Source organism: Chelon labrosus (assembly GCF_963514085.1).
Source record: "Chelon labrosus genome assembly, chromosome: 15".
Taxonomy (NCBI): domain Eukaryota; kingdom Metazoa; phylum Chordata; class Actinopteri; order Mugiliformes; family Mugilidae; genus Chelon; species Chelon labrosus.
Window position 1 is genome coordinate 28,443,428 of NC_140348.1, and position 23,653 is coordinate 28,467,080.

Consider the following 23,653-nt stretch of genomic DNA (forward strand, 5'->3'; position numbering starts at 1 on the left):
CCTACGTCCAGAGATACTTCATCTGGTTTGATTCTCACACTTTGAGCCTCTTTGCTCCGATGAATGAGAATCTTAACGTCTCTGAGTCCGATGACGTTTTCCTCCACCACTGTCAACAATGTCCCGACCGTTCCAGCTCCAACTCCTCCAACACTTTGGGATCAGCTGGCTGCAGCTCAGTCTGAAGGTCATCAGAGACATCACTGTCCACGCTTCCTTTTCATGCCACGCCGCCATCATGTGGTCAGTAGAATATTGTAGCAGCTGCTGTCTCTAATGGATCTCTACCTACCGCTGGATCAGAACCATCAACAGCTGCTGGTTGACTTGGAGACATGATCCAGATGTTGGAACAAGATGGAAGGAAGGAAGTTTGTCAAATGATAATCCCTTATATGATTCATTTTTTATTGGTTTAGTTCTATTTTTTCTTTATTCATTTATTTTTATCTTCCGGTGGACCCCTACCTGCAGCAGGAGGCTTCAGGGTCGGGTGTGATGTGAGCTGGGTCGCCTCCATGAGGTTATAAATCATTGGGGGGAATGTATATCTCCACTAATATATTTTTATCTTAATATCTAATAATCTGTTAATTAAATGAGTCAATGACCACGTATAGCTGCTATATATCATAACGTATAAAGTAATTATAGCTTGATTTGGTAAAATAAATATTCATATTGAAGTGTCAGGAGCAACATTAATGACGTTCTTAACTTTTCAACATCAGGTTTATCTGGTGAAGGCGGCTGCAGAGCCTGAATGGATCCATCAGGACCAGAACCTGTGTCAGTCCTCAGTGGCTCTAGCATGGACTCACACATAAACCATGACTCCACCAAAACCCTCTGAAAGCCTGACAGACACAACCCAGGGCACAGTTCAGCTCTGCTCATCTGGAAACTTTAAAGTTAATAAATATTTGAGTCAGAGGTCTGCTTTCACCCCTGAGTATTGCCTCACAGGTGACACAGTGGAGAAGCTTGTGTGTTTCCTGAGAGACAGAATCCAGGGCAAAACAAAAACACATTTATAGAAAGAGCCCAACGAGGTTAAAGGTCATCAGGTGAAAGAATCAAACCACCGCCCGTCCTTCTCCTGCCTGGATTAAAGGCTGAGCTGGGTTTGTATTGTTTTGTTATTGAGGGGGCGTGTCTTTGTGGTTAAGACACGCCCCCCTAGGGTGTGTTTCATAGCTTCATAGTGAGTCACTCCTCTCCTCTAGGGGAGGATGAACTCTTCCTCCTTCCTCCTTTCTTTCTTTGTCTCTCTCTAACACGACTAACCTGTCCTGTGGCATCAGCTCCCGTCGCCGTAGCAACACGAACACCTGCAGTCAAGACTCGGGGCTCCGCCCTCACGCCTCGCCCCGACAACACAGAGAAGGAACCAGCTGAGTCTGGGTCAACTGTCTCTGAATATGAAGTCACATGTCAATGAGGTCAGAGGTCAACATCACAGCAGAGGAGGAGGAGGTGGAGGAGGAGGTGGAGGAGGAGGAGGAGCAGGTGGAGGAGGAGGAGGAGCAGATGGAGCAGCAGCAGGTCGTACCGGTTGGAGGACACACCTGATTCCTCCAACAGTCTCAGACGGAGCAGACGCCGGGACAGAAGAACAGCTGAAACATGAATACGGTCGTACGACTGATCGGAGAGAAAGTGGGTGAGTACGACTCTGGTTACCTGTCACTGCTTCATCACCTTCATCTCTTCATCACCTTCATCTCTTCTTCACCTTCATCTCTTCTTCACCTTCATCTCTTCTTCACCTTCATCTCTTCTTCACCTTCATCTCTTCTTCATGTCTGGATCAGTAGACGTAGGAGAAGCTTTAATCAAAATGTTTCTGTCACAGATTCACATAGTTTAATCCTAAAATGATGAATGAGTTAATGAATGAGTTCTAATAAAAAACAAACTGTTAATGACAGGGAGACATATCAGAGTCCTCCTCTCTCCCTCCTCCTCCTCCTCCTCCTCCCTCCTCCCTCCCCCCTTCCTCCCTTCCTGGACAAACAAGCCTTGATTTCAGATATTCTATCCCAGACTGACTGTGAACCAGACTCCATTCAAATATTTGCAAATTTAAGCATCAGTCTGGTCGACACCAGATCACGTGATCAGACTCAAACCAAACTACATTCAAATATTAATTTTACTCACAGACAGAGTTCCTAGATGCTGGAGGATGAACTCAGCTAAGAAGACCAGATCCAGAACCATCAGGTCCATGTTCATGACCCTGGTCTCTACGGACCCTGGTCTCTGTAGACCCTGGTCTATATAGACCCTGGTCTCTGTGGACCCTGGTCTCTATAGACCCTGGTCTCTGTGGACCCTGGTGCGTATGACCCTGGTCTCTGTGGACCCTGGTCTGTATGGACTCTGGTCTCTATAGACCCTGGTGCCTATGACCCTGGTCTCTGTGGACCCTGGTGTCTGTGGACCCTGGTCCCTGTGACCCTGGTCTCTGTGGACCCTGGTCCCTGTGGACCCTGGTCCCTATGACCCTGGTCTCTATAGACCCTGGTCTGTATGGACTCTGGTGTCTGTGACCCTGGTCTCTATAGACCCTGGTCTCTATAGACCCTGGTCTATATAGACCCTGGTCTCTGTGGACCCTGGTGCCTATGACCCTGGTCTCTATAGACCCTGGTCTCTATAGACCCTGGTCTCTGTGGACCCTGGTCTCTATAGACCCTGGTCTCTGTAGACCCTGGTCTATATAGACCCTGGTCTCTGTGGACCCTGGTGCCTATGACCCTGGTCTCTGTGGACCCTGGTGTCTGTGGACCCTGGTCCCTGTGACCCTGGTCTCTGTGGACCCTGGTCCCTGTGGACCCTGGTCCCTATGACCCTGGTCTCTATAGACCCTGGTCTGTATGGACTCTGGTGTCTGTGACCCTGGTCTCTATAGACCCTGGTCTCTATAGACCCTGGTCTCTGTGGACCCTGGTGCCTATGACCCTGGTCTCTGTGGACCCTGGTGTCTGTGGACCCTGGTCCCTATGACCCTGGTCTCTGTGGAGTGGACCCTGGTCCCTGTGGACCCTGGTCCCTATGACTCTGGTCTCTGTGGACCCTGGTCTCTATGACCCTGGTCTCTGTGGACCCTGGTCTCTATGACTCTGGTCTCTGTGGACCCTGGTCTCTATGACCCTGGTCTCTGTGGACCCTGGTCTCTATGACTCTGGTCTCTATGAACCCATAATGAATCCATAAGAATGTCCTCCATGTTGTTCATGTAACTCCCCAAAGGAACCAGTCACCAGGGCAGTACTCTGCAGTACTCTGTAGTACTCTGTAGTACTTTGTAGTACTCTGCAGTACTCTGTAGTATTCTGTAGTATTCTGCAGTACTCTGTAGTACTCTGTAGTATTCTGTGACACTAAATATTTACCATCTTTATATTTCTTGAAGTTAGAAAAGATCAGACGTCTGGTTCTGATGTGAACTCATTGTGTTGTTGGTTGTTGTGTAGGAGACATGGTGGAGGACGCCGTCCTGAGCGCTTTAGGTCAGGACAAGGACGAGGACGAAGACGAGAAGAAAGGAGGAGGAATCCTGTCGTTGTTCGGAGGCGACAAGAAGGAGGACGAGAAGAAGAAGAAGGAGAAGGAGAAGGGAGGACTGTTCTCGTTTGGACACGACGAGAAAGACGAAGACAAAGGAGGATTCTTCTCAAAGATATTTAAAAAGGACGACGAGGACGAGAAGGACAGTCAGAAGAAATCTGGCTTCGCAGGTTTGTTCACCGAAGGAGCTGAAGGAGGAGGAGGAGGAGGAGATGAAGGACAAGGAGTCGCACTGTCTGATGGAGGTATGTGAGGACCACCTTCATCATCATCATCATCATCATCATCATCATCATTGTTAGAGGTGTAAACTGTTTTAGACGATATTTAAAATGTCAGCGGTGTCTCTGTGTTTGGAGGTTTCTTCTTAAACGAGGGAGGAGAGACGGCATCAGGAGGTCTGTTCCCTGGAGGAGGAGGAGGAGGAGGAGGAGGAAGAGGAGGAGGAGGAGGAGGAGGTGATGGAGGTATGACTCTAAATAAATGACCGTGAACATTAAATCAGTGGTTCCTCTTCCTGTTGGGATCACATCCTCTCAACGTTCTCACAACTAAACCAGAAACGTCTGAATGATTCTGTTTGTTTCTGTTCGTCTCAGATTTACTCGACGATCTGTTCGACGTGGCTGAAGAAACGTCTTCAGGGAAATAAGACGAAGACGTGGACGTGTCTCCTGCTGCTCCTCCTGTCTCTGATATGTAAATATATTAGTTACTGAAGGTTTCTCTCTGTCTGAGAGCCAGACACAGTTAGCCTAGCTTAGCACAAAAACTGGAAAACACAAACTCAACCATACTGTCAGAAACTCACTGGTAAACTTTACATCTATTTTACACAAACAACTGAAGCTATTTCCTGATGCTAAGCTAACCAGGTCCAGTGTATTGTAAATATGTACTATTCTTTAGTTCCTGTGGGTCAGCTTTAGCTAGCATAGCTTAGCATGTTATTACACTAAAATACAGGCTACAGAGAAGCTACCTGATGTTAGCTGATGTTAGCATATATTCCTGGCTAGTTGGCTATGCTAACTACTTCTGTCTGTAGTTTTCATCATCAACGTATTAAATCATGTCAGTGACATCAGTGTTGTAGTGAAACTGTTTCTGTTTTATCTGATTAAACTTCTTGGTTCCATTAATGTCTCTACGCGTCATGCTAACCTTCCACTTCCACCTCTGTTGGAGACATTCACAAAAGCTCCCTGCTAGCCTAGCGTAGCCTAGCTTAGCCACGCTCAGTTCTTATCAGTAACAATCCACTTCGGTTTCACATTAAGCCCCGCCCAAACAATTTGATTGGTCCACCAGACTGTTGCTGGAGCAGAATAAGTTCCCAACGGAGAAACTCCAGAACAACTCATCAGCATCAGCTCTGTACGAAGATTTGTAGCTCGTCTTTGCTGCTAACAGTAGCTCTTACTAGCCACCCTGCTAATAGTAGCTCTTCCTAGCCACTCTGCTAATAGTAGCTCTTCTTAGCTTCCTAGCCACCCTGCTAACAGTAGCTCTTCCTAGCTTCCTAGTCACCCTGCTAACAGTAGGTCTTCCTAACTTCTTAGCCTCCCAGCTAATAGTAGCTCTTCCTAGCTTCCTAGCCTTCCAGCTAACAGTAGCTCTTCCTGGCCACCCTGCTAATAGTAGCTCTTCCTAGCCTCCCTGCTAATAGTAGCTCTTCCCAGCTTCCTAGCCTTCCAGCTAACAGTAGCTCTTCCTGGCCACCCTGCTAATAGTAGCTCTTCCTAGCCTCCCTGCTAACAGCAGCTCTTCCTAGCTTCTTAGCCTCCCAGCTAACAGTAGCTCTTCCTAGCCTCCCAGCTAACAGTAGCTCCTCCTAGCCTTCCTGCTAACAGTAGCTCTTCCCAGCTTCTTAGCCTCCCTGCTAACAGTAGCTCTTCCTAGCTTCCTAGCCTCCCAGCTAACAGTAGCTCTGGTTGTTGGCTGTAGTCTTTGGTCCAGAGTAAGGACACGCCTCCGTAGACCTTTTTAATTTATTTTTTATTAATTTAATCTTCAGATTTCACTGATTAAAAGAGAAGTTTCACAGTGAGTCAGGGAACTGAAGGTCCAGCAGCGTCAGCTCCTGGTCGATGGGGACGCTGTTCTCGTCGCACAGGAAGTGGCTGCGGACGGTGATGACGAAGGTTTTCTTGGGGAGGGAGAGGAGGGTCTGGATCCTCTCTGCTGCCACCTGGACGAGCTTCACCTCTGAGCCTGGAGCTGGACAACACCACATGACACGACTCAGTCAGACTAAAGTAAAATCTGCTTCTATTTAAAGGATCCTGACTTTATTCATCACAGCTGGAAACGAAAACCAAGAAAATCTGACAAAGAACCTGAAGAACGTATCACATTAAAGGAGAGAATGATCTGATTAAACATCACAACCCTCACTTAATATAATAAAATGAATAAATAATAAAGAATACATTTAGATTTTGACTCACAGTTTATTACATTTTCAAAATGTTAAATTAAAATAAATAATTTACTGACTAAAGCTTCAGTTCCTCTAACGTCCACTAGAGGCTCCATGATCAATGTAAACTATCCTGAGTTTATACAAAGAAGAGAAATAAAGAAATAAATAAATAAATATTCATCTTTTCTGGCTCAGACTGAATTATTTGTTTAATTAAAGATTTTGACTTAAATCAGATGAAAGGTCACATGATCAGTGATCCTCATCATCTGACTCCTGGTGATGAAAAGATGAACTGAAGGAAAGTTAATATAGAATATATTAATGTTGTTTTAATCTGTTTACTTTATTGAATCAACCTATAAAACGTTGTAGTAAAATCAGAGCTGATATGATGAGGTCATTTATTCATTTAATTAACAGACCATTTAAAAGATTTAAATGTGAATTAACTTATTAAAAATTAGTGACGTTTATAGATCTTTATGTGATTTCACTGATTAAATGACTTTAATTATAATAATTATAACTTATAGAGTAAATATATATATATATATATATATATATATATATTTACCAACCAAAAGGCAAAAAATGACATCAAATAAAACATGTCAGTAAATTGCCATAAATTCCTGAAGATTTATTTATTTATTTGCTTCAATGAAATAAATAAATTATTTCATATGTCAGCTGCACATGTCTCTAATCATCTGTATAATATATAATATATTAATGAATCTATCATTAGCTTGCTGTGGCTCCCCCTGCTGGAGAGTCCAGTACCTGCAGACCTGGTCTGTTTCCACGGCGACGGGTTGTCTCACCTGAGCTCCGCTGTAGTTTATCAGGAGGAACTTTGAAGATCTGCTGCAGAGGAACAGGAGGAACCTGGACACACACCTGGCTGTAGCCCCGCCCACCACACACCTGGCTGAAGCCCCGCCCACCACACACCTGGCTGAAGCCCCGCCCACTCACTGTCAGCACGCCACGCCTGGAAAACACAGGGGATGATGATTGAGGACGTTTCCATGGAGACCAATACATGCGTTCAGGAGACGGGTTCATCTTTCCAACACTTCCTCTGTGTTTGCAGCAGCCCGTCTCCATGGTAACCTACCTGTAGTAGCGGCGCAGCGCCCGGTGGGGCAGGCAGGGGTAACAGGGGCAGTAGATGCCGTTGGCGTCGGTGTCCAGCTCGGCCGAGCAGCGGCTGCAGCCGGTGTAGGTGACGTCTCCGCTCAGCGCCGCCAGGACGTCGTCCAGAGGCGTCCCGCCGTCCAGGACCGGCTGAGGTGCATTCTGGGAAAGAGGGACGTCCTGGAAGTGGAAGGAGACGACCTGGACCCTGAGCTCCACGTCCCCTGGAGGACAAACAGCCATCAGTCACTTCCTGTGTCTCACCCCTCCTCCTACACCTGAGTGTTTGTCTCACCACTGAACTTCTGGGACAGCAGAGTGTCCAGGTCCATCTCCACGGTGCCGGACGCCCCCCTCTGGACACATCCCCTCCGCCGGACGTCCTGCAGCCGGCGGTCGGTCGGATCGACGGGACGCACTGAGCTCCAGGGGGTGGAGTGAAGCTCCGGGAGGTCAGAGGTCAAACCGTCCCGCACCAGGAGGACGTGGAAGTCCCAGAAAGACGCTGTGAGACACAGAGGACAAGGATGAGGACCAGATGAGGACAAAGAGACGCTGACAGGACGACCCGTGAGTCTGATGTTTACCTGAGTCTCCTCTGAGGCGGGGCAGCCAGTCCACCGCCGCCCCCCACAGGATCAGTTCTCCATGGTAACCGTCCGTCTGCTCCACGGTCAGAACCACCTTCACCTGGACGGCCAACCTCCAGAGAGACTCCGCCTCACTCCGCCACGCTGACACACCCACGCACGGTTACCACGGTTACCACACCATACGAACAGAGGCGGGACGTACTGAGCGTGCTCCAGACTCACCTGAGCTGACGTGTGTGTGCGTGACGCGCAGCAGGGCGTGGACCAGCGTGTTGACCCTCAGCAACCTCAGGGCGGCGTAGGGGAGGCGGCTCAGGTCCTGAGGACGGCGGCGGGACAGAGACACCAGCAGGGGACGCCGCTCCCGAAGGAAGACACACAGAGAGCTGAGACAACGAGGGTCGACCTGCTGGGACTCTACAGAGACAGACAGGAAGTCAGCCACCAGAACTCAGCTTCTGATTGGTCGACAGCCGGTCCGTCTCACCTGGCGGGGGACAGGTGGACGCCGCCGTCGGACCCAGGTTGAGAAGTTTCGATCTGAAGGTCGACTGCAGCAGCGTCTCTCCTCTCCACCGGTCCTCGCTCACCTGCAGCGCTGACACCACAACGACACCATGAAGAACCCGTTTCCTTCAGGAACCAGAACCTGTCAGGGTCCAGATCTTTACCTGTGATGAGCAGAACGTCTCCGGGACTCACGGTCGACGCCCAGAACGCCGCCCGCCGCCACAGCACCACCTTCATCTCCACGCCTGATTGGTCCGTCACCACGATGGACGCCAGAGGAACCGAGGTCCCGGCCGACGGCCCCGACCGCACCTTAAACCAGACGGGCGCCATGTTTGAGTCTCGCTGCCGGGGGGCGCTGCTGCACAGAGAAGGTTAGGACTGGACTCACCTGGACCTCCTTCAGGTGACACGGGTGGACCACCGCCACCAGAACTGAGTAGCGAACCCCGGATTTGTCACACAGGGCCAGGAGTGTGGTGGCGGCGTGGAGCCTGGTGGTGGCGGCGTGGAGCCTGGTGGCGGCTTCTGTCCTAGACTCTCCACAGACCCGGGTCTTCTTTCTGCAGGGGGACTTGGCCGGCGAGTCGCGGACGGTGGTGGACTCCTGAGAACAGAGGATGCCGTCTGAGGTGGCCTGGAGGACGACGCCCCCTTCCTCCACCCTCGGGGTCGGGCAGCAGGGGCTGAAGAGCTCGGCGGAGGCTTCGGGGGACGGCGCCGCAGGACTGAAGAGCTCCGGGGTGCTGGAGGAGGGAGGAGTCTTCTGAGGGCTGGATGCTGATTGGACGACGTGTCGGCCTCTCAGGACTAAGGCCTGACTCAGAGTCCAGGTGGACAGGAAGTGAGTCTGTTCTGATGGTGGGTGAACGGAGCTGGGTCCTGGTCCTGGTCCTGGTCCTGGCCCATGTTCAGGTTCAGGTCCTGGTCCTGGTGCATGTCCAGGTCCAGGTCCAGGTCTTTCTGGTTCTTGTACTGGTCCTGGTCCTGGTCCTGGTCCAGGTCCTGGTCCAGGTCCATGTTCAGGTTCAGGTCCAGGTCCAGGTCTTTCTGGTTCTCGTACTGGTCCTGGTTCTTGTCCTGGTCCTGGTCCTGGTCCAGGTCCATGTTCAGGTTCAGGTCCAGGTCTTTCTGGTCCTGGTCTTGGTCCTGGTCCAGGTCTTTCTGGTTCTGGTCCTACAGAGAAGCAGCTGTCCAGATACTCATGGACCGAAGCCTGATCCTTGTTCAAAGACTCCTCCTCAGAGCTGAACTCTCCTGCTTGTCCTTCCGGTCCCTGAACCGTCTCTGTGGTCCAATCAGCTTCAGAGTTTCTGGGACCATCCTGGATTTGTAGACTGGGCTCAGGTGGATCAGTTCCAGGGTTCAGGTCCTGGTCCTGGTCTGACCTCTCTGCTGCTCCGGGTTCATTTCCAGCGTCGTCTGAAACATGAATCAGTGATTTATTAAATCTAAACCACGTAGCACCCAGACCTCCGTCCTTCCTGTCGGGTCCCTGAACGCCTCACCTGCTGCTGCCTTCAGGCGCCCGTCCCTCCAGGTGAGCTCCAGGTGTCTCCAGACGGCCTCTACCCCGGCTTCAGGTGCAGAGGCCGGGCTAGAGGAGGGAGGAGGAGCCCCCAGGAAGACGTGGACCTTGGGCCGGTCCCCCATGATCCAGCCAGGACAGTAGAGACGGTCACCTGACAGGACGTTCACCTGACAGGACGTTCACCTGACAGGACGCTCACCTGACAGGACGGTCACCTGACAGGACGGTCACCTGACAGGAAGTTCACCTATAAATGTAAAAGTCGTTTATAATATTTTAATAACATATAAACAGGAAGTGAGTTTTTCTCCTAAAGACATGGGACATAAAACAGAGAATGATTTAATCTGTTTTATGTTGCAAATAAATATTTAAGTGTTATTAATATTTTGAGTTATTTTAGATGAACCTGACCTGATGTGTCTTTATTTTAAAGACGTAACTTTAACACATGTTGACTTCATTCCATTTAAGAAGCAGAGCGTCAGTGAGACGACAGCAGATATGAAGCGTCTCATTTACGAGTTCTAAGTTTAGAAAAGAGGACATTTAAAACCTCCTCATGACTCCAGGCCGCTGCTTCTGCTCTCGCTTTAGGTTAAACCAAATTAACTTTTATTCTGAAAGAGAAAATCACATCAAACAAACCAACTTTATTAAAACTTCACAGAATTCACTCTGAAAATGATTTGGGTTTACGCAGCGCGCTCCCGAGGCAGAGACGTGAACTCGCACGGAAGTAATTAAATGACGTTAAAGGTTTTAGCTTTCATAATAAAAGTCCTAACTGTATGTCACTCATGCCTCTTGTTTATTTTACACATTTTATTTATTTTTTTTTCTGGGACAAAATAAATAATTTTCAAATCACAAAATGTCGAATTTGTTAAACTAAAAATATGGACTCTTATTGACAGTTTTTCAGTTTCATGCTTCAAATGAATAGTTTTATTTTAATTTAAATTTTAATTCAAAGATTAATTAAGATGACTGATTTTATGAACTTTGTGTACAAATCAAAATAAATGACTAAATTCCATCGTTAACTATATAAACTACAGGTTCTCTCCATAATAACATGTATAAACTGTAATAAAAGGTTAAATGAATTACCTGTACTCAAATAAATTAAAACTAATCTATTGGCAGATGTAGTATTCCAAGAACACGGTCTGATTTCTTTCTCAGAAACTTTAAACTTAAGAACTTTGACACGTTTTTTTTTTGAGCTCTTATTTTGCCCGGAAGTCTCTTTTGTCCCAATGCTAGCTGTCTTGACGCTAGCTTAAACCGTCACAAACTTACAGAAAACAAGTCAAATAAGATTAAAATGCTGATCTTTGGGGTCTTGTTTTATTTCTAGAAGCATTTATTCGAGGTGTCGAGGTGTATTTGTTCGTTTTATTCTCCGTTTAGCGCCTTTTAAACAACTTTTTCGCCACGGTTCAGATGCTAACGTTTAGCTAGGCTACACGGAACTGTCGTTAAAACGGTCTCGTGCGGTTTTAACGTCCACGGTTTAAAAACACACATCTGCACGTGCGCATGCTGTCACGCACGGCACGCGGCGGTGTGTGTTACAGGAAGGGGCGGCGGGAAGGAGGAGCCGCTGCTGCGGTTAAACTTTTTATTTTCGCCGCTCCATTTCCTCGTCCTGCCGCACACCCTCCACCTCCGACCAGCTCTCCCGTCTCCCGGTAAACTTTTGCAAACCGTCAGAATGTACCGGTACTTCGGGGAGTTACTCACCCGGGGAGCGGGCAGCGTCCTGGCCTCGGGCTGCTCCCCCGCCGCTGACTCGGTTCTCCCGGCGTCCGCGTCCCTGCTGCGCTACCGCGGCTACAGCCAGGCCGTGGACCGGGACGACGACCCCAACTTCTTCACCATGGTGGAGGGCTTCTTCGACAAGGGCGCCGCTATCGTGGAGGACAAGCTGGTGGAGGACGTGAAGACCCGGGAGAGCCCGGAGCAGAAGAGGAAGCGGGTCCGCGGCATCCTGCGGATCATCAAACCGTGTAACCACGTCCTGAGCGTCAGCTTCCCCATCAAGAGGGACAGCGGGGAGTGGGAGGTGATCGAGGGCTACCGGGCTCAGCACAGCCAGCACCGGACACCCTGCAAGGGAGGTGAGACCCCCAGACCCAGACCCCCGGTCCCTGTCATTTAATAAACACCGGAGCAGATCCAGAGCTGTCTGGGGTTTATTATATTTCTATTCTTTGAGTTTGTTAAACTCATTTTAAAGTCTTTAAACTTTCCTGTTTGTTTCCAATATGTTAAATATTAGAGAGATTATAAAAATAAAACATCTCCTTTTAATAAGAAACTCAGAAAACAAAGTTTTCCTTACACACATCTTCAGTGAGACTCAGGTGTAGCTACCTGGACTCCAGCTCAGACTGAACCAGAACCTTTAAAACCAGACTCTGCTCAGACCCAGATGTTCCCAGAGGTGACGGGCAGTAGCATCATGCTACATGCTACTAGCTCGTAGGTGCTGTCCAGGAGGATTCACCTGTCCTCCAGGTGATACTCTATATGAGGAAGCCTCGTTAGCAGCTAGCTAACCTGCACAGGTAAGGAGGGTCTGATGCTGCTGGACCAGGACCAGGACCAGGACCAGGTTGATCTAAGACGCTGTGTGAAGGTGGGACCAGATCAAGACCTTCTCTAAAACCGTCAGATCAGACTGGGCTCTGTAAAGACGTGAGGACGTCCTCTCCAGACCTGGTCTCTGTTTAAAGACGTGAGGACGTCCTCTCCAGACCTGGTCTCTCTCCAGACCTGGTCTCTGTTTAAAGACGTGAGGACGTCCTCTCCAGACCTGGTCTCTCTCCAGACCTGGTCTCTCTCCAGACCTGGTCTCTCTCCAGACCTGGTCTCTGTTTAAAGACGTGAGGACGTCCTCTCCAGACCTGGTCTCTCTCCAGACCTGGTCTCTGTTTAAAGACGTGAGGACGTCCTCTCCAGACCTGGTCTCTCTCCAGACCTGGTCTCTCTCCAGACCTGGTCTCTCTCCAGACCTGGTCTCTGTGTAAAGACGTGAGGACGTCCTCTCCAGACCTGGTCTCTCTCCAGACCTGGTCTCTGTTTAAAGACGTGAGTACGTCCTCTCCAGACCTGGTCTCTCTCCAGACCTGGTCTCTCTCCAGACCTGGTCTCTGTGTAAAGACACGAGGACGTCCTCTCCAGACCTGGTCTCTGTGTAAAGACACGAGGACGTCCTCTCCAGACCTGGTCTCTCTCTAGACCTGGTCTCTGTTTAAAGACGTGAGGACGTCCTCTCCAGACCTGGTCTCTCTCCAGACCTGGTCTCTCTCCAGACCTGGTCTCTCTCCAGACCTGGTCTCTGTGTAAAGACGTGAGGACGTCCTCTCCAGACCTGGTCTCTCTCCAGACCTGGTCTCTGTTTAAAGACGTGAGGACGTCCTCTCCAGACCTGGTCTCTCTCCAGACCTGGTCTCTCTCCAGACCTGGTCTCTGTCTAAAGACACGAGTACGTCCTCTCCAGACCTGGTCTCTCTCCAGACCTGGTCTCTCTCCAGACCTGGTCTCTGTGTAAAGACACGAGGACGTCCTCTCCAGACCTGGTCTCTGTGTAAAGACACGAGGACGTCCTCTCCAGACCTGGTCTCTCTCTAGACCTGGTCTCTGTTTAAAGACGTGAGGACGTCCTCTCCAGACCTGGTCTCTCTCCAGACCTGGTCTCTGTGTAAACCGCTCAGTGATTTTAATGTTAGAGACAGAACACGTCCACGTCGTTCTTTCACACAGACGATGTAAATAAACGCTGATAAAATGTGCAACAGTAAGAATTAAAATCAGGACGTGACTGATGAGGACGTGAGTCTGTGCCTCGCCGTGTTCCTTCGTGTCCTGTGGTGAAGTCTCTGGCGGCTCAGACGTGTTGGGAGGTGCAGAGGTTTCCTCCCCCAGCAGGAATGCTGACGGACCTGTCGGATGGTTATCGATCTGAACCGGTCCTGATGTGTGCCGAGGGATTAAAGTAAAACACTTCACCTTCACCCAGTAAACCAGGAAGGAAGCAGGTTAACAACACTACACCTCATCTCCAGATATCCTCACGTCTTTAGCTCCAGTGTTGAAGCAGTTCTTCTTTAAACAGAACAACCTAAACCTGTTCATCCTGTAGTTATCTGACCGTGGAACATTTCTGAAATCGCTGCACACGACTCAGACCCAACGAGCCCCGGCCTCCACCAGAGCCTGAACCTCAGCCAGGTCTCTGTCTGAACGTTTGACGGGATTAACTCGGCTCACGCTTCCTGAGAGTTTCCTGGAAACATCCGGTCTGCTGTCGAGGACGAAGCGTCTGCAGACTCAGCTGAAACAAAGACAGCTACGACCTGCAGGGCTCCAGCTGCTTTATCAGCTGAGTCTGGACAATGTTTATCTGTGTGTGGGACGTCTGGACAGAAACCGCTCAGGACATCTCTAAAGAATCTCTTTAAACAACATAAATACATCGACGCGTCACAATGTTTACTGAACCCAGCCTCAGAGGTTGAAGAACTGAGTCAACTCAGACGCTTGTTGTTGTAAACACTTGTCTCCAGCAGAGGGCGCTGTAATACGACCACCAACTGAAAACTGACTGGACCCCCAAAGATTTCAGGAGTCTGGGATTTTTAAGAAAAGACCTCAGCAGACCAGATGCTAATGGTGATGCTAATGGTGATGCTAATGGTGATGCTTTGTTGAAAAAACCCAAACGACAAAAATGAAGAAACCGTGACGCTGAGTTTATCCTGTAGGGGGCGCTGTAACATAACCAGGAGATTAAATCTGACCAAACCACAGAAGAAGAAGATCCACCTGCTGTGGATGGAAATGGAATCAAATGTTCTGTAGAGAATGTTGGAGCATAAAGTCAAACCTGAAGGTGTTCAGTCATTTATATCATTTTCCTACGGCTGATTATTAATCTGCTCGTTGTCCTCATTGGTCCAGACGTCAGACATGTCCTCATTGGTCCAGACGTCAGACATGTCCTCATTGGTCCAGACGTCAGACATGTCCTCACTGGTCCAGACGTCAGACATCAGTTCTAACGTCATGTTTAGATTCTGTCCTCGTGTGTTCCAAAGAGAAGCAGCAGGTTCTCCAGTAGCTTTGACTTTTGGAACCTGAATGTTGCGTTCAGGTGCAGTCGTGCAGACTACGTAATAACTGATGATAATCACTAACTGTGTTTGTTCTGGAGGAGACTGTCCATCAGGTGAGCGATCCTCATGAACCTGGTGGATGTTGTTGACTCGTTTACTGACGGTTTAACAGCGATCATGGTGTCGATGTGTTTCTTCGTCTCACTTCAGTCAACAGCTGATTATTAATCCAGATACTCTTTAAATAGCTTCTCTTCACTGGCTCCCTTTAAACTCCTCCTCCTTCCATCCAAGGCCCTTAAAGGCCTAGCTCCATCGTCTCTTAAAGACCTCATTGGACCAGATCATCCCAACAGATCACTTCCATCTCAAAGGTCAGGTCTACTTGTGGTTCCTAGAGGTTCTACAGTAGAATGGGAGGTAGAGCTTTCAGCTATCAGGCTCCTCTCCTGTGGAACCAGCTCAGTTTGGGTTCAGGAGGCAGACACTCTCTCTATTAAGGTCAGGACTAAGACTTTCCTTTTTGATCAAGCTTATAGTTAGAGCTGGACTAAACCATCCCTTAGTTATGCTGCTATAGGCCTAGGCTGCTGGGGGACGATGCACTGAGGACATGTCCTCTACTCTCTTCTCTCTGGCTCTGAGCCCCTGTCCTTCTCTATTACTAGTCCTGCTAGTTCTGTACAGCATGTTAACTGACGTGTCTGTACCCGGCTGGCCTTAGGTAGATGGGTTCCTCCATATGAGCTGGTTCTGGTTCTGGTTCTGTTCAAGGTTTCTTCCTGTTAAAGGGAGTTTTTCCTGCCACCGTCTCCTTCAGGCTGATCTGGAGGTTTCAGACCAGGTTTTGTAAAGTGTCTTGAGACGATTTGTATTGTTATTGACGCTATAGAAATAAAATTGAATCATTATATAGGACTGTTTTCAGGTTCGTTCCAGTCTGGACCAGTTGGTTTGTTCCAGTCTGGACCAGTTGGTTTCTTCCAGTCTGGATCAGTTGGTTTCTTCCAGTCTGGACCAGTTGGTTTGTTCCAGTCTGTACCAGCTGGTTCGTTGGTTCGTTCCAGTCTTGGTCAGTTGGTTTGTTCCAGTCTGGATCAGTTGGTTTGTTCCAGTCTGGACCAGTTGGTTTGTTCCTGTCTGGACCAGTTGGTTTGTTCTGGACCAGTTGGTTTGTCTCAGTCCGGATCAGTTGGTTCGTTCCAGTCTGGACCAGTTGGTTCGTTCCAGTCTGGACCAGTTGGTTCGTTCCAGTCGGTTTGTTCCAGTCTGGACCAGTTGGTTTGTTCTGGACCAGTTGGTTTGTCCCAGTCCGGATCAGTTGGTTCGTTCCAGTCTGGACCAGTTGGTTCGTTCCAGTCTGGATCAGTTGGTTCGTTCCAGTCTGGACCAGTTGGTTTGTCCCAGTCTGGACCAGTTGGTTTGTTCCAGTCTGGACCAGTTGGTTTGTTCTGGACCAGTTGGTTTGTTCCAGTCTGGACCAGTTGGTTTGTTCCAGTCTGGACCAGTTGGTTTGTTCTGGACCAGTTGGTTTGTCCCAGTCCGGATCAGTTGGTTCGTTCCAGTCTGGACCAGTTGGTTCGTTCCAGTCTGGACCAGTTGGTTTGTTCTGGATCAGTTGGTTTGTTCCAGTCTGGACCAGTTGGTTCGTTCCAGTCTGGACCAGTTGGTTTGTTCTGGACCAGTTGGTTCGTTCCAGTCTGGACCAGTTGGTTCGTTCCAGTCTGGACCAGTTGGTTTGTCCCAGTCCGGATCAGTTGGTTTGTCCCAGTCCGGATCAGTTGGTTTGTTCCAGTCTGGACCAGTTGGTTCGTTCCAGTCTGGACCAGTTGGTTTGTCCCAGTCCGGATCAGTTGGTTTGTTCCAGTCTGGACCAGTTGGTTCGTTCCAGTCTGGACCACTTGGTTCGTCCCAGTCCGGACCAGTTGGTTTGTCCCAGTCCGGATCAGTTGGTTTGTTCTGGACCAGTTGGTTTGTTCCAGTCTGGACCAGTTGGTTCGTTCCAGTCTGGACCAGTTGGTTTGTTCTGGACCAGTTGGTTTGTTCCAGTCTGGACCAGTTGGTTCGTTCCAGTCTGGACCAGTTGGTTTGTTCCAGTCTGGACCAGTTGGTTTGTCCCAGTCCGGACCAGTTGGTTCGTTCCAGTCTGGACCAGTTGGTTCGTTCCAGTCTGGACCAGTTGGTTTGTTCCAGTCTGTCCCTTTAAACGTGGCCACACCCAGACTGACTCACTGCAGTTTAAACAAACTAAACTCACGCCAGCTTTTCCTTTTATTCCTCCATTCTCATCTTTTCTCTCCCAGCTTCTACTTCTCTGTTGTTTTACTTCCTGTTTACTCCTCTCCTTCCTCATCATTCATCGTTTTATCGTTTTCTCCTGCGGCTGTGGTCACAAACTATTTTCATGCTTCTTGTTTTTGTCTGAAACCAGAGCATTTTTCTTTCTTTGTCAGTTTTTCCACTCGTCTCTGAGCGGCGGCCATTTTGTGCCGTCTGTGTTTACAGGGATGTGTGTGAACAGGCCTCATGTGTTGACTCATCTCCAGCTCCATACAGAACTCCCTCCACATTCTGTCCCATTTTAGCTTGGGACCGTACCGTCACTGTAAGGCTGCAGATAACAGATATATTACTACATTAATCCCTCATCAGTCATTGTGTCCTACAATGTTCAGTTTATTTCCATTTAAAGCAGAAGACAGAGGAGAACCTGAATGTTTAGTTTCAGTATTAACGGTGGATGTGGTTCCCTGGTTGTGTTTCAGGAATCCGTTACAGCACAGACGTGTCGGTGGACGAGGTGAAAGCTCTGGCCTCGCTGATGACTTATAAATGTGCCGTGGTCGGTGAGTACGTTCAAGAAGGAGCTGCAGTCCAGTACATGTGCTGTTTGTTCTGCTGTGGACTGAAGTCAATCTGTTCCAGATGTTCCGTTTGGTGGAGCCAAAGCTGGAGTGAAGATCAACCCCAAGAAATACTCAGTGAGTTCAGACGATAACAACAACAATGATGACAGCTGGTTTCATGTGGCAGTGAGAGGAAGAGGAGGGTTTAAAGAAACTATTCATGTTGAACTACTGTCACCTAGGTACCCTAACCCTCCACTGGTTAGAACACGGTTAGAACGCGGTTAGAACGTGGTTAGAACGTGGTTAGAACACGGTTAGAACGTGGTTAGAACACAGTTGGAACACGGTTAGGACGTGGTTAGAACGTGGTTAGAACACAGTTGGAACACGGTTAGAATGTGGTTAGAACATGGTTAGAACACGGTTAGAACGTGGTTAGAACACAGTTGGAACACGGTTAGGACGTGGTTAGAACGTGGTTAGAACACAGTTGGAACACGGTTAGAATGTGGTTAGAACATGGTTAGAACACGGTTAGAATGTGGTTAGAACACGGTTAGAACACGGTTAGAACACGGTTAGAACGTTCTCCTGTCCGGACATGAGGAGTCAATCAGTTTCTCTCTGGAGCTACATGTTTACTAGACCTTCACTGTGACTCTTGACCTCTGACCTTTGACCTCTGACAGGAAGTAGGTTCAGATATAAATACACATGTGAGTGAAGAACCGTACCTTCATACGTTAGAAGATGGAACCAGTGACTTGATTCATTTCTGTTCTCAGGACAACGAGCTGGAGAAGATCACCAGGAGGTTCACGGTGGAGCTAGCCAAGAAAGGCTTCATTGGTGAGAGATGCTAATGCTAACAAGAGACGCTAATGCTAACCAGAAACCCAACCGCTAATGCTAACAAGAGACGCAACTGTTAACTGATACTGCTACTACTACTACTACTAATACTATGTATTTTGTGGCCACCAGGGGGCAGCAGAGACAACTAATTAATTAATTCAACCATTCATCCAGATGGCTAATCTGTCCAAGCTAAGCTAAACTAGCTTAGCTTAATGCTAACAGCTAGCCACAAAGCTAAACGCTAGCTTCAATTAGCCCAGGTTGTTTTAGAATCAAAGGTGTTAATTAATGTAAATAATGTTGTTCTCATTTTATTGAGTCCTAATTGTTTATAAATTATATTTGATCTGAACAAACTGATTGGATCAGTATTTTATTTTACATCATTATTATATTTTGTTATATCTATATTAAAATAAACATGTCTGTATTACATCAGTGGGGGGGGGGGGTCGTGTATTTTCCACCTAGACCTCGTTGACCTCTGACCTCATTAAAACACGTCTTAATACGATGGTTATGATCCACTGCTGTAGAAACCATCAACATCATCCAGATACAGAATAAAACAGGACGTAGCATCATAGACAGGTGTCTCATAGAGAGATGAATGTCATTAATAAAGAAAGAAACTCACTTAGAACATTTCATAAAGTCTCCTCTCTCTGCAGCCACCAGCTGCTGCTACTACTACTCTAGTACACTATTACTACCACTACTACACTAGCGCTACACTACTACTACTACTACTACACTACTAGGTAAAGACCAACAACTGTGTTAGCCTGGCGCTAGCCTGATGTTAGAGTGACGTTAGCCTGACGTTAGCCTGGCATTAGCGTGGCGCTAGCCTGACGTTAGCCTGACGTTAGCCTGGCGCTAGCCTGGCATTAGCCTGACGCTAGCCTGATGTTAGCGTGGCGCTAGCCTGGTGTTAGCCTGACGCTAGCCTGACAGGTGTGTGATGGTTGTGGTCCTACAGGTCCTGGGATCGATGTCCCTGCTCCAGACATGAGTACTGGGGAGAGGGAGATGTCCTGGATCGCCGACACCTTCTCCACCACCATGGGACACTATGTGAGTCTGAGAGGACGTCCTGTCCCAGTCATGGTGGACGTTGTCCTCCTGTCACATTCATTGTGGTGGTCCTCTCTCCTCAGGACATCAACGCTAACGCCTGTGTGACCGGTAAACCCATCAGTCAGGGAGGAATCCACGGTCGGATCTCAGCCACCGGTCGAGGAGTCTTCCACGGCATCGAGAACTTCATCAACGAGGCGTCCTACATGAGTCAGCTGGGGATGTGTCCCGGCTTCCAGGACAAGACCTTCGTCATCCAGGTGGGCCTCCTCCCTCCCTCCCCCCTCCTCATCCTCCTCCCCCTCCTCCTCCTCCTCCCTGAGGGTTATTGTTCCCTGTTGCGTGTCTGCAGGGTTTTGGGAACGTCGGCCTCCATTCGATGCGTTACCTCCATCGTTTTGGAGCGAAGTGCGTTGGAATCGGTGAAATGGACGGAAGCATCTGGAACCCCAACGGCATCGACCCCAAAGAGCTGGAGGACTACAAGCTGGTGTGTAGCTCCGCCCCCTGCAGGTAGACCAGGTCACTGCAGGAACTAACTACTTCCTGTCTCCAGGCCAACGGGACCATCGTGGGTTTCCCCAACTCCACGCCCTACGAGGGAAACATCCTGGAGGCCGACTGCGACATCCTGATCCCCGCCGCCAGCGAGAAACAGCTGACCAAGAGCAACGCCCACAAGATCAAGGCCAAGGTACGGATCATGAGCACTGATTGGTTACCTGGGATCACCTGACCTCTGACCTCTGACCTCTGTGCCGTCAGATCATTGCTGAGGGAGCCAACGGTCCGACCACACCTGAGGCCGACCGCATCTTCCTGGAGAGAAACATCATGGTGATCCCGGTCAGTGAACGCAGCACGGCCACTAAAACCTACAAAATGTCAATGGACCTCTGAATGGATCTAACGCAGAGACTCCTCCTCCTCTCCTCCTCCCTCTCCTCCCTCCTCTGCTCCTCCCTCTCCTCCCTGACCCCCCCCCTTTGTCCTCTCCTCTCCTCCTCCTCCCCTCCTCCTCTCCTCCTCCTCTCCCTCCCCTCCTCCTCTGCTCATCCTCTCCTCCTCCTCCTCTCCTCCCTCCCCTCCTCCTCTCCTCCTCTCCTCCCTGACCCCCCCCCCCTTTGTCCTCTCCTCTCCTCCTCCTCCCCTCCTCCTCCCCTCCTCTCCTCCTCCTCCTCTCCTCCTCTGCTCCTCCTCCCCTCCTCCCCCTCTCCTCCTCCTCCTCTCCTCCCTCCCCTCCTCCTCTCCTCCCTGACCCCCCCCCTTTGTCCTCTCCTCTCCTCCTCCTCCCCTCCTCCTCCCCTCCTCTCCTCCTCCTCCTCTCCTCCTCTGCTCCTCCTCCCCTCCTCCCCCTCTCCTCCTCCTCCTCTCCTCCCTCCCCTCCTCCTCTCCTCCCTGACCCCCCCCCTTTGTCCTCTCCTCTCCTCCTCCTCCCCTCCTCTCCTCCTCCTCCTCTCCTCCTCTGCTCCTCCTCCCCTCCTCCCCCTCTCCTCCTCCTCCTCTCATCCCTCCCCTCCTCCTCTCCTCCTCTCCTCCCTGACCCCCCCCCTTTGTCCTCTCCTCTCCTCCTCCTCCCCTCCTCTCCTCCTCCTCCTCTCCTCCTGTCCTCCCTGACCCCCCCCCTTTGTCCTCTCCTCTCCTCCTCCTCCCCTCCTCTCCTCCTCTGCTCCTCCTCCCCTCCTCCTCCCCTCCTCTCCTCCTCCTCCTCTCCTCCTCTGCTCCTCCTCCCCCTCTCCTCCTCCTCCTCTCCTCCCTCCCCTCCCCCTCTCCTCCTCCTCCTCTCCTCCCCTCCTCCCCCTCTCCTCCTCCTCCCCTCCTCCCCCTCTCCTCCTCCCCTCCTCCTCTCCTCCCCCTCCTCCTCCCTCCATCAGGACATGTACCTGAACGCTGGGGGAGTCACCGTTTCTTACTTCGAGTGGTTGAAGAATCTGAATCACGTCAGTTACGGTCGACTCACCTTCAAATACGAGAGAGACTCCAACTACCACCTCCTGAGTGAGTCCACGTCCACCCAGGACACGTCCCAGGACACGTCCCAGGACACGTCCCAGCTTTAACTGGTGTCTTGTTTGTCCTCAGTGTCCGTCCAGGAGAGTCTAGAAAGGAAGTTTGGGAAACATGGCGGCTCCATCCCCGTCGTCCCAACCTCTGAGTTCCAGGCTCGGATCGCTGTGAGTACTCGGATACTTCTAGTACTCTAGTACTTAGAGTAGTACTGATGGTAGTACTGTTGTGTTTCAGGGGGCCTCAGAGAAGGACATCGTTCATTCAGGTCTGGCGTTCACCATGGAGCGCTCTGCCAGGGTAACGCTCACTCATCCACCTATCAATTAGTACAACTTTTACTCACTCATTCACTAATTAAGGTTCCTCCCCTCCTTCCTCTCCTCCCTCCTCCCCCTCCCTCACCCCCCCAACTCCCCTCCCTTGCAGCAAATCATGAGAACAGCCAACAAGTACAACCTGGGTCTGGACCTGAGGACGGCGGCGTACGTCAACGCCATCGAGAAGGTGTTCAAGGTTTACAGCGAGGCCGGCCTCATCTTCACATAGACACGCCCCCACCTGTCACCTGTCACCTGACACCTGACACCTGTCTGTCCTCTGTCTGTCCTCTGTCTGTCCCCTGTCTGTCCCCTGTCTGTCTGTCTGTCCTCTGTATTTAACCTGAAACAAATCTCAGAGGTTCTCATTTTTACTGATGCTGCTCTGACCCCTGAACACATCACAGACGCTTTAACGTTTGTATGTGGACGGCCTTCAGTTGACTTTACTGCAGAGTAAAGATTAAAGGACGTGTTTAACGTGGTGAATGTTTTTAAATGATTCATCGACTGCTTTTATGACAAAGATCAGAGTCTGAGGAACATCCAGAATATTCTAATGAACTATGCAAATGAGTCCCTGTTCATCTGTTTACTGCTTCATCTCAGGGTGGAAACTCTTCCTAGCTTTACCTTCTCTCATTTAAACGGCTCTGATTCATGTGGGGGAGTTTTTATGACCTTTTGTTAAAACGACGTCAAAGCAAAATAAAGCACAAAGAAAAACAAAGTGAGTCCTGTTTTATTTTAAACTGATTTAAATCAGGAACATGTTACTATGGTTACTGTGACATAATAAATGTTTTCTATGTTTTATTTAGTTTTTATTTTTCTAGATTAATAAATAAAATGAAATCTTTACATGAATGTATTTGTGGCCACCAGGGGGCAGCAGAGACAACTGATTCACTCATTCAACCAGTAAAACTTTATTATCTGTGGCTAATCTGTCCAAGCTAAGCTAAACTAGCTTAGCTTAATGCTAACAGCTAGCCACAAAGCTAAACGCTAGCTTCAATTAGCCCAGGTTGTTTTAGAATCAAAGGTGTTAATTAATGTAAATAATGTTGTTCTCATTTTATTGAGTCCTAATTGTTTATAAGTTATATTTGATCTGAACAAACTGATTGGATCTTTTTTTTTCTAGAATTGACTTATTTAAATAGATTTAAACTTTAATTCAGATTTTTATTTTATTTTACAGCATTATTATATTTTGTTATATCTATATTAAAATAAACATACATGTCTGTATTACATCAGTGGGGGGGGGGGTCGTGTATTTTCCACCTAGACCTCGTTGACCTCTGACCTCATTAAAACACGTCTTAATACGATGGTTATGATCCACTGCTGTAGAAACCATCAACATCATCCAGATACGCAGTAAAACAGGATGTAGCATCATAGACAGGTGTCTCATATAGAGAGATGAATGTCATCACTAAAGAAAGAAACTCACTCAGAACATTTCATAAAGTCTCTCTCTCTGCAGCCACCAGCGCCACAGACGTCAAATGTCGACACAATAAAATGACAAAAATCTACATAACAGATGTAAACGAGGACGGGTGTGGACCACCAGCTGTCCACATGGATCCTGGACTACCTCACAGACCCACCACAGTTTGTGAG

General features: G+C 49.1%; 3 protein-coding genes across 3 annotated transcripts; 2 read left to right on the forward strand and 1 right to left on the reverse strand.

The window, feature by feature from the left end:
- Nucleotides 1-1,529: 1,529 nt before the first annotated feature.
- On the forward strand, nucleotides 1,530-4,714 carry LOC311500688 (uncharacterized protein). Its single transcript, XM_084562238.1, has 4 exons — nucleotides 1,530-1,663; nucleotides 3,483-3,821; nucleotides 3,936-4,043; nucleotides 4,176-4,714. The coding sequence occupies exons 1-4, from the start codon at nucleotides 1,627-1,629 to the stop codon at nucleotides 4,226-4,228; spliced, it is 537 nt and encodes a 178-aa protein (XP_084418364.1). The 5' UTR covers nucleotides 1,530-1,626; the 3' UTR covers nucleotides 4,229-4,714.
- Nucleotides 4,715-5,578: 864 nt separating this feature from the next.
- On the reverse strand, nucleotides 5,579-11,650 carry shld2 (shieldin complex subunit 2). Its single transcript, XM_084562224.1, has 11 exons — nucleotides 11,528-11,650; nucleotides 9,756-10,025; nucleotides 8,639-9,669; nucleotides 8,409-8,559; nucleotides 8,225-8,335; nucleotides 7,960-8,154; nucleotides 7,732-7,878; nucleotides 7,440-7,649; nucleotides 7,125-7,368; nucleotides 6,829-6,998; nucleotides 5,579-5,796 (listed from the first exon to the last, which is right to left on the reverse strand). The coding sequence occupies exons 2-11, from the start codon at nucleotides 9,898-9,900 to the stop codon at nucleotides 5,618-5,620; spliced, it is 2,583 nt and encodes an 860-aa protein (XP_084418350.1). The 5' UTR covers nucleotides 9,901-10,025; nucleotides 11,528-11,650; the 3' UTR covers nucleotides 5,579-5,617.
- Nucleotides 11,403-22,739, forward strand: LOC311500683 (glutamate dehydrogenase, mitochondrial-like). Its single transcript, XM_084562230.1, has 13 exons — nucleotides 11,403-11,904; nucleotides 17,670-17,750; nucleotides 17,830-17,885; nucleotides 18,539-18,602; nucleotides 19,594-19,688; nucleotides 19,772-19,951; nucleotides 20,044-20,181; nucleotides 20,248-20,385; nucleotides 20,457-20,537; nucleotides 21,566-21,689; nucleotides 21,774-21,865; nucleotides 21,936-21,998; nucleotides 22,128-22,739. The coding sequence occupies exons 1-13, from the start codon at nucleotides 11,499-11,501 to the stop codon at nucleotides 22,245-22,247; spliced, it is 1,638 nt and encodes a 545-aa protein (XP_084418356.1). The 5' UTR covers nucleotides 11,403-11,498; the 3' UTR covers nucleotides 22,248-22,739.
- The last annotated feature ends 914 nt before the right edge of the window (nucleotides 22,740-23,653 follow it).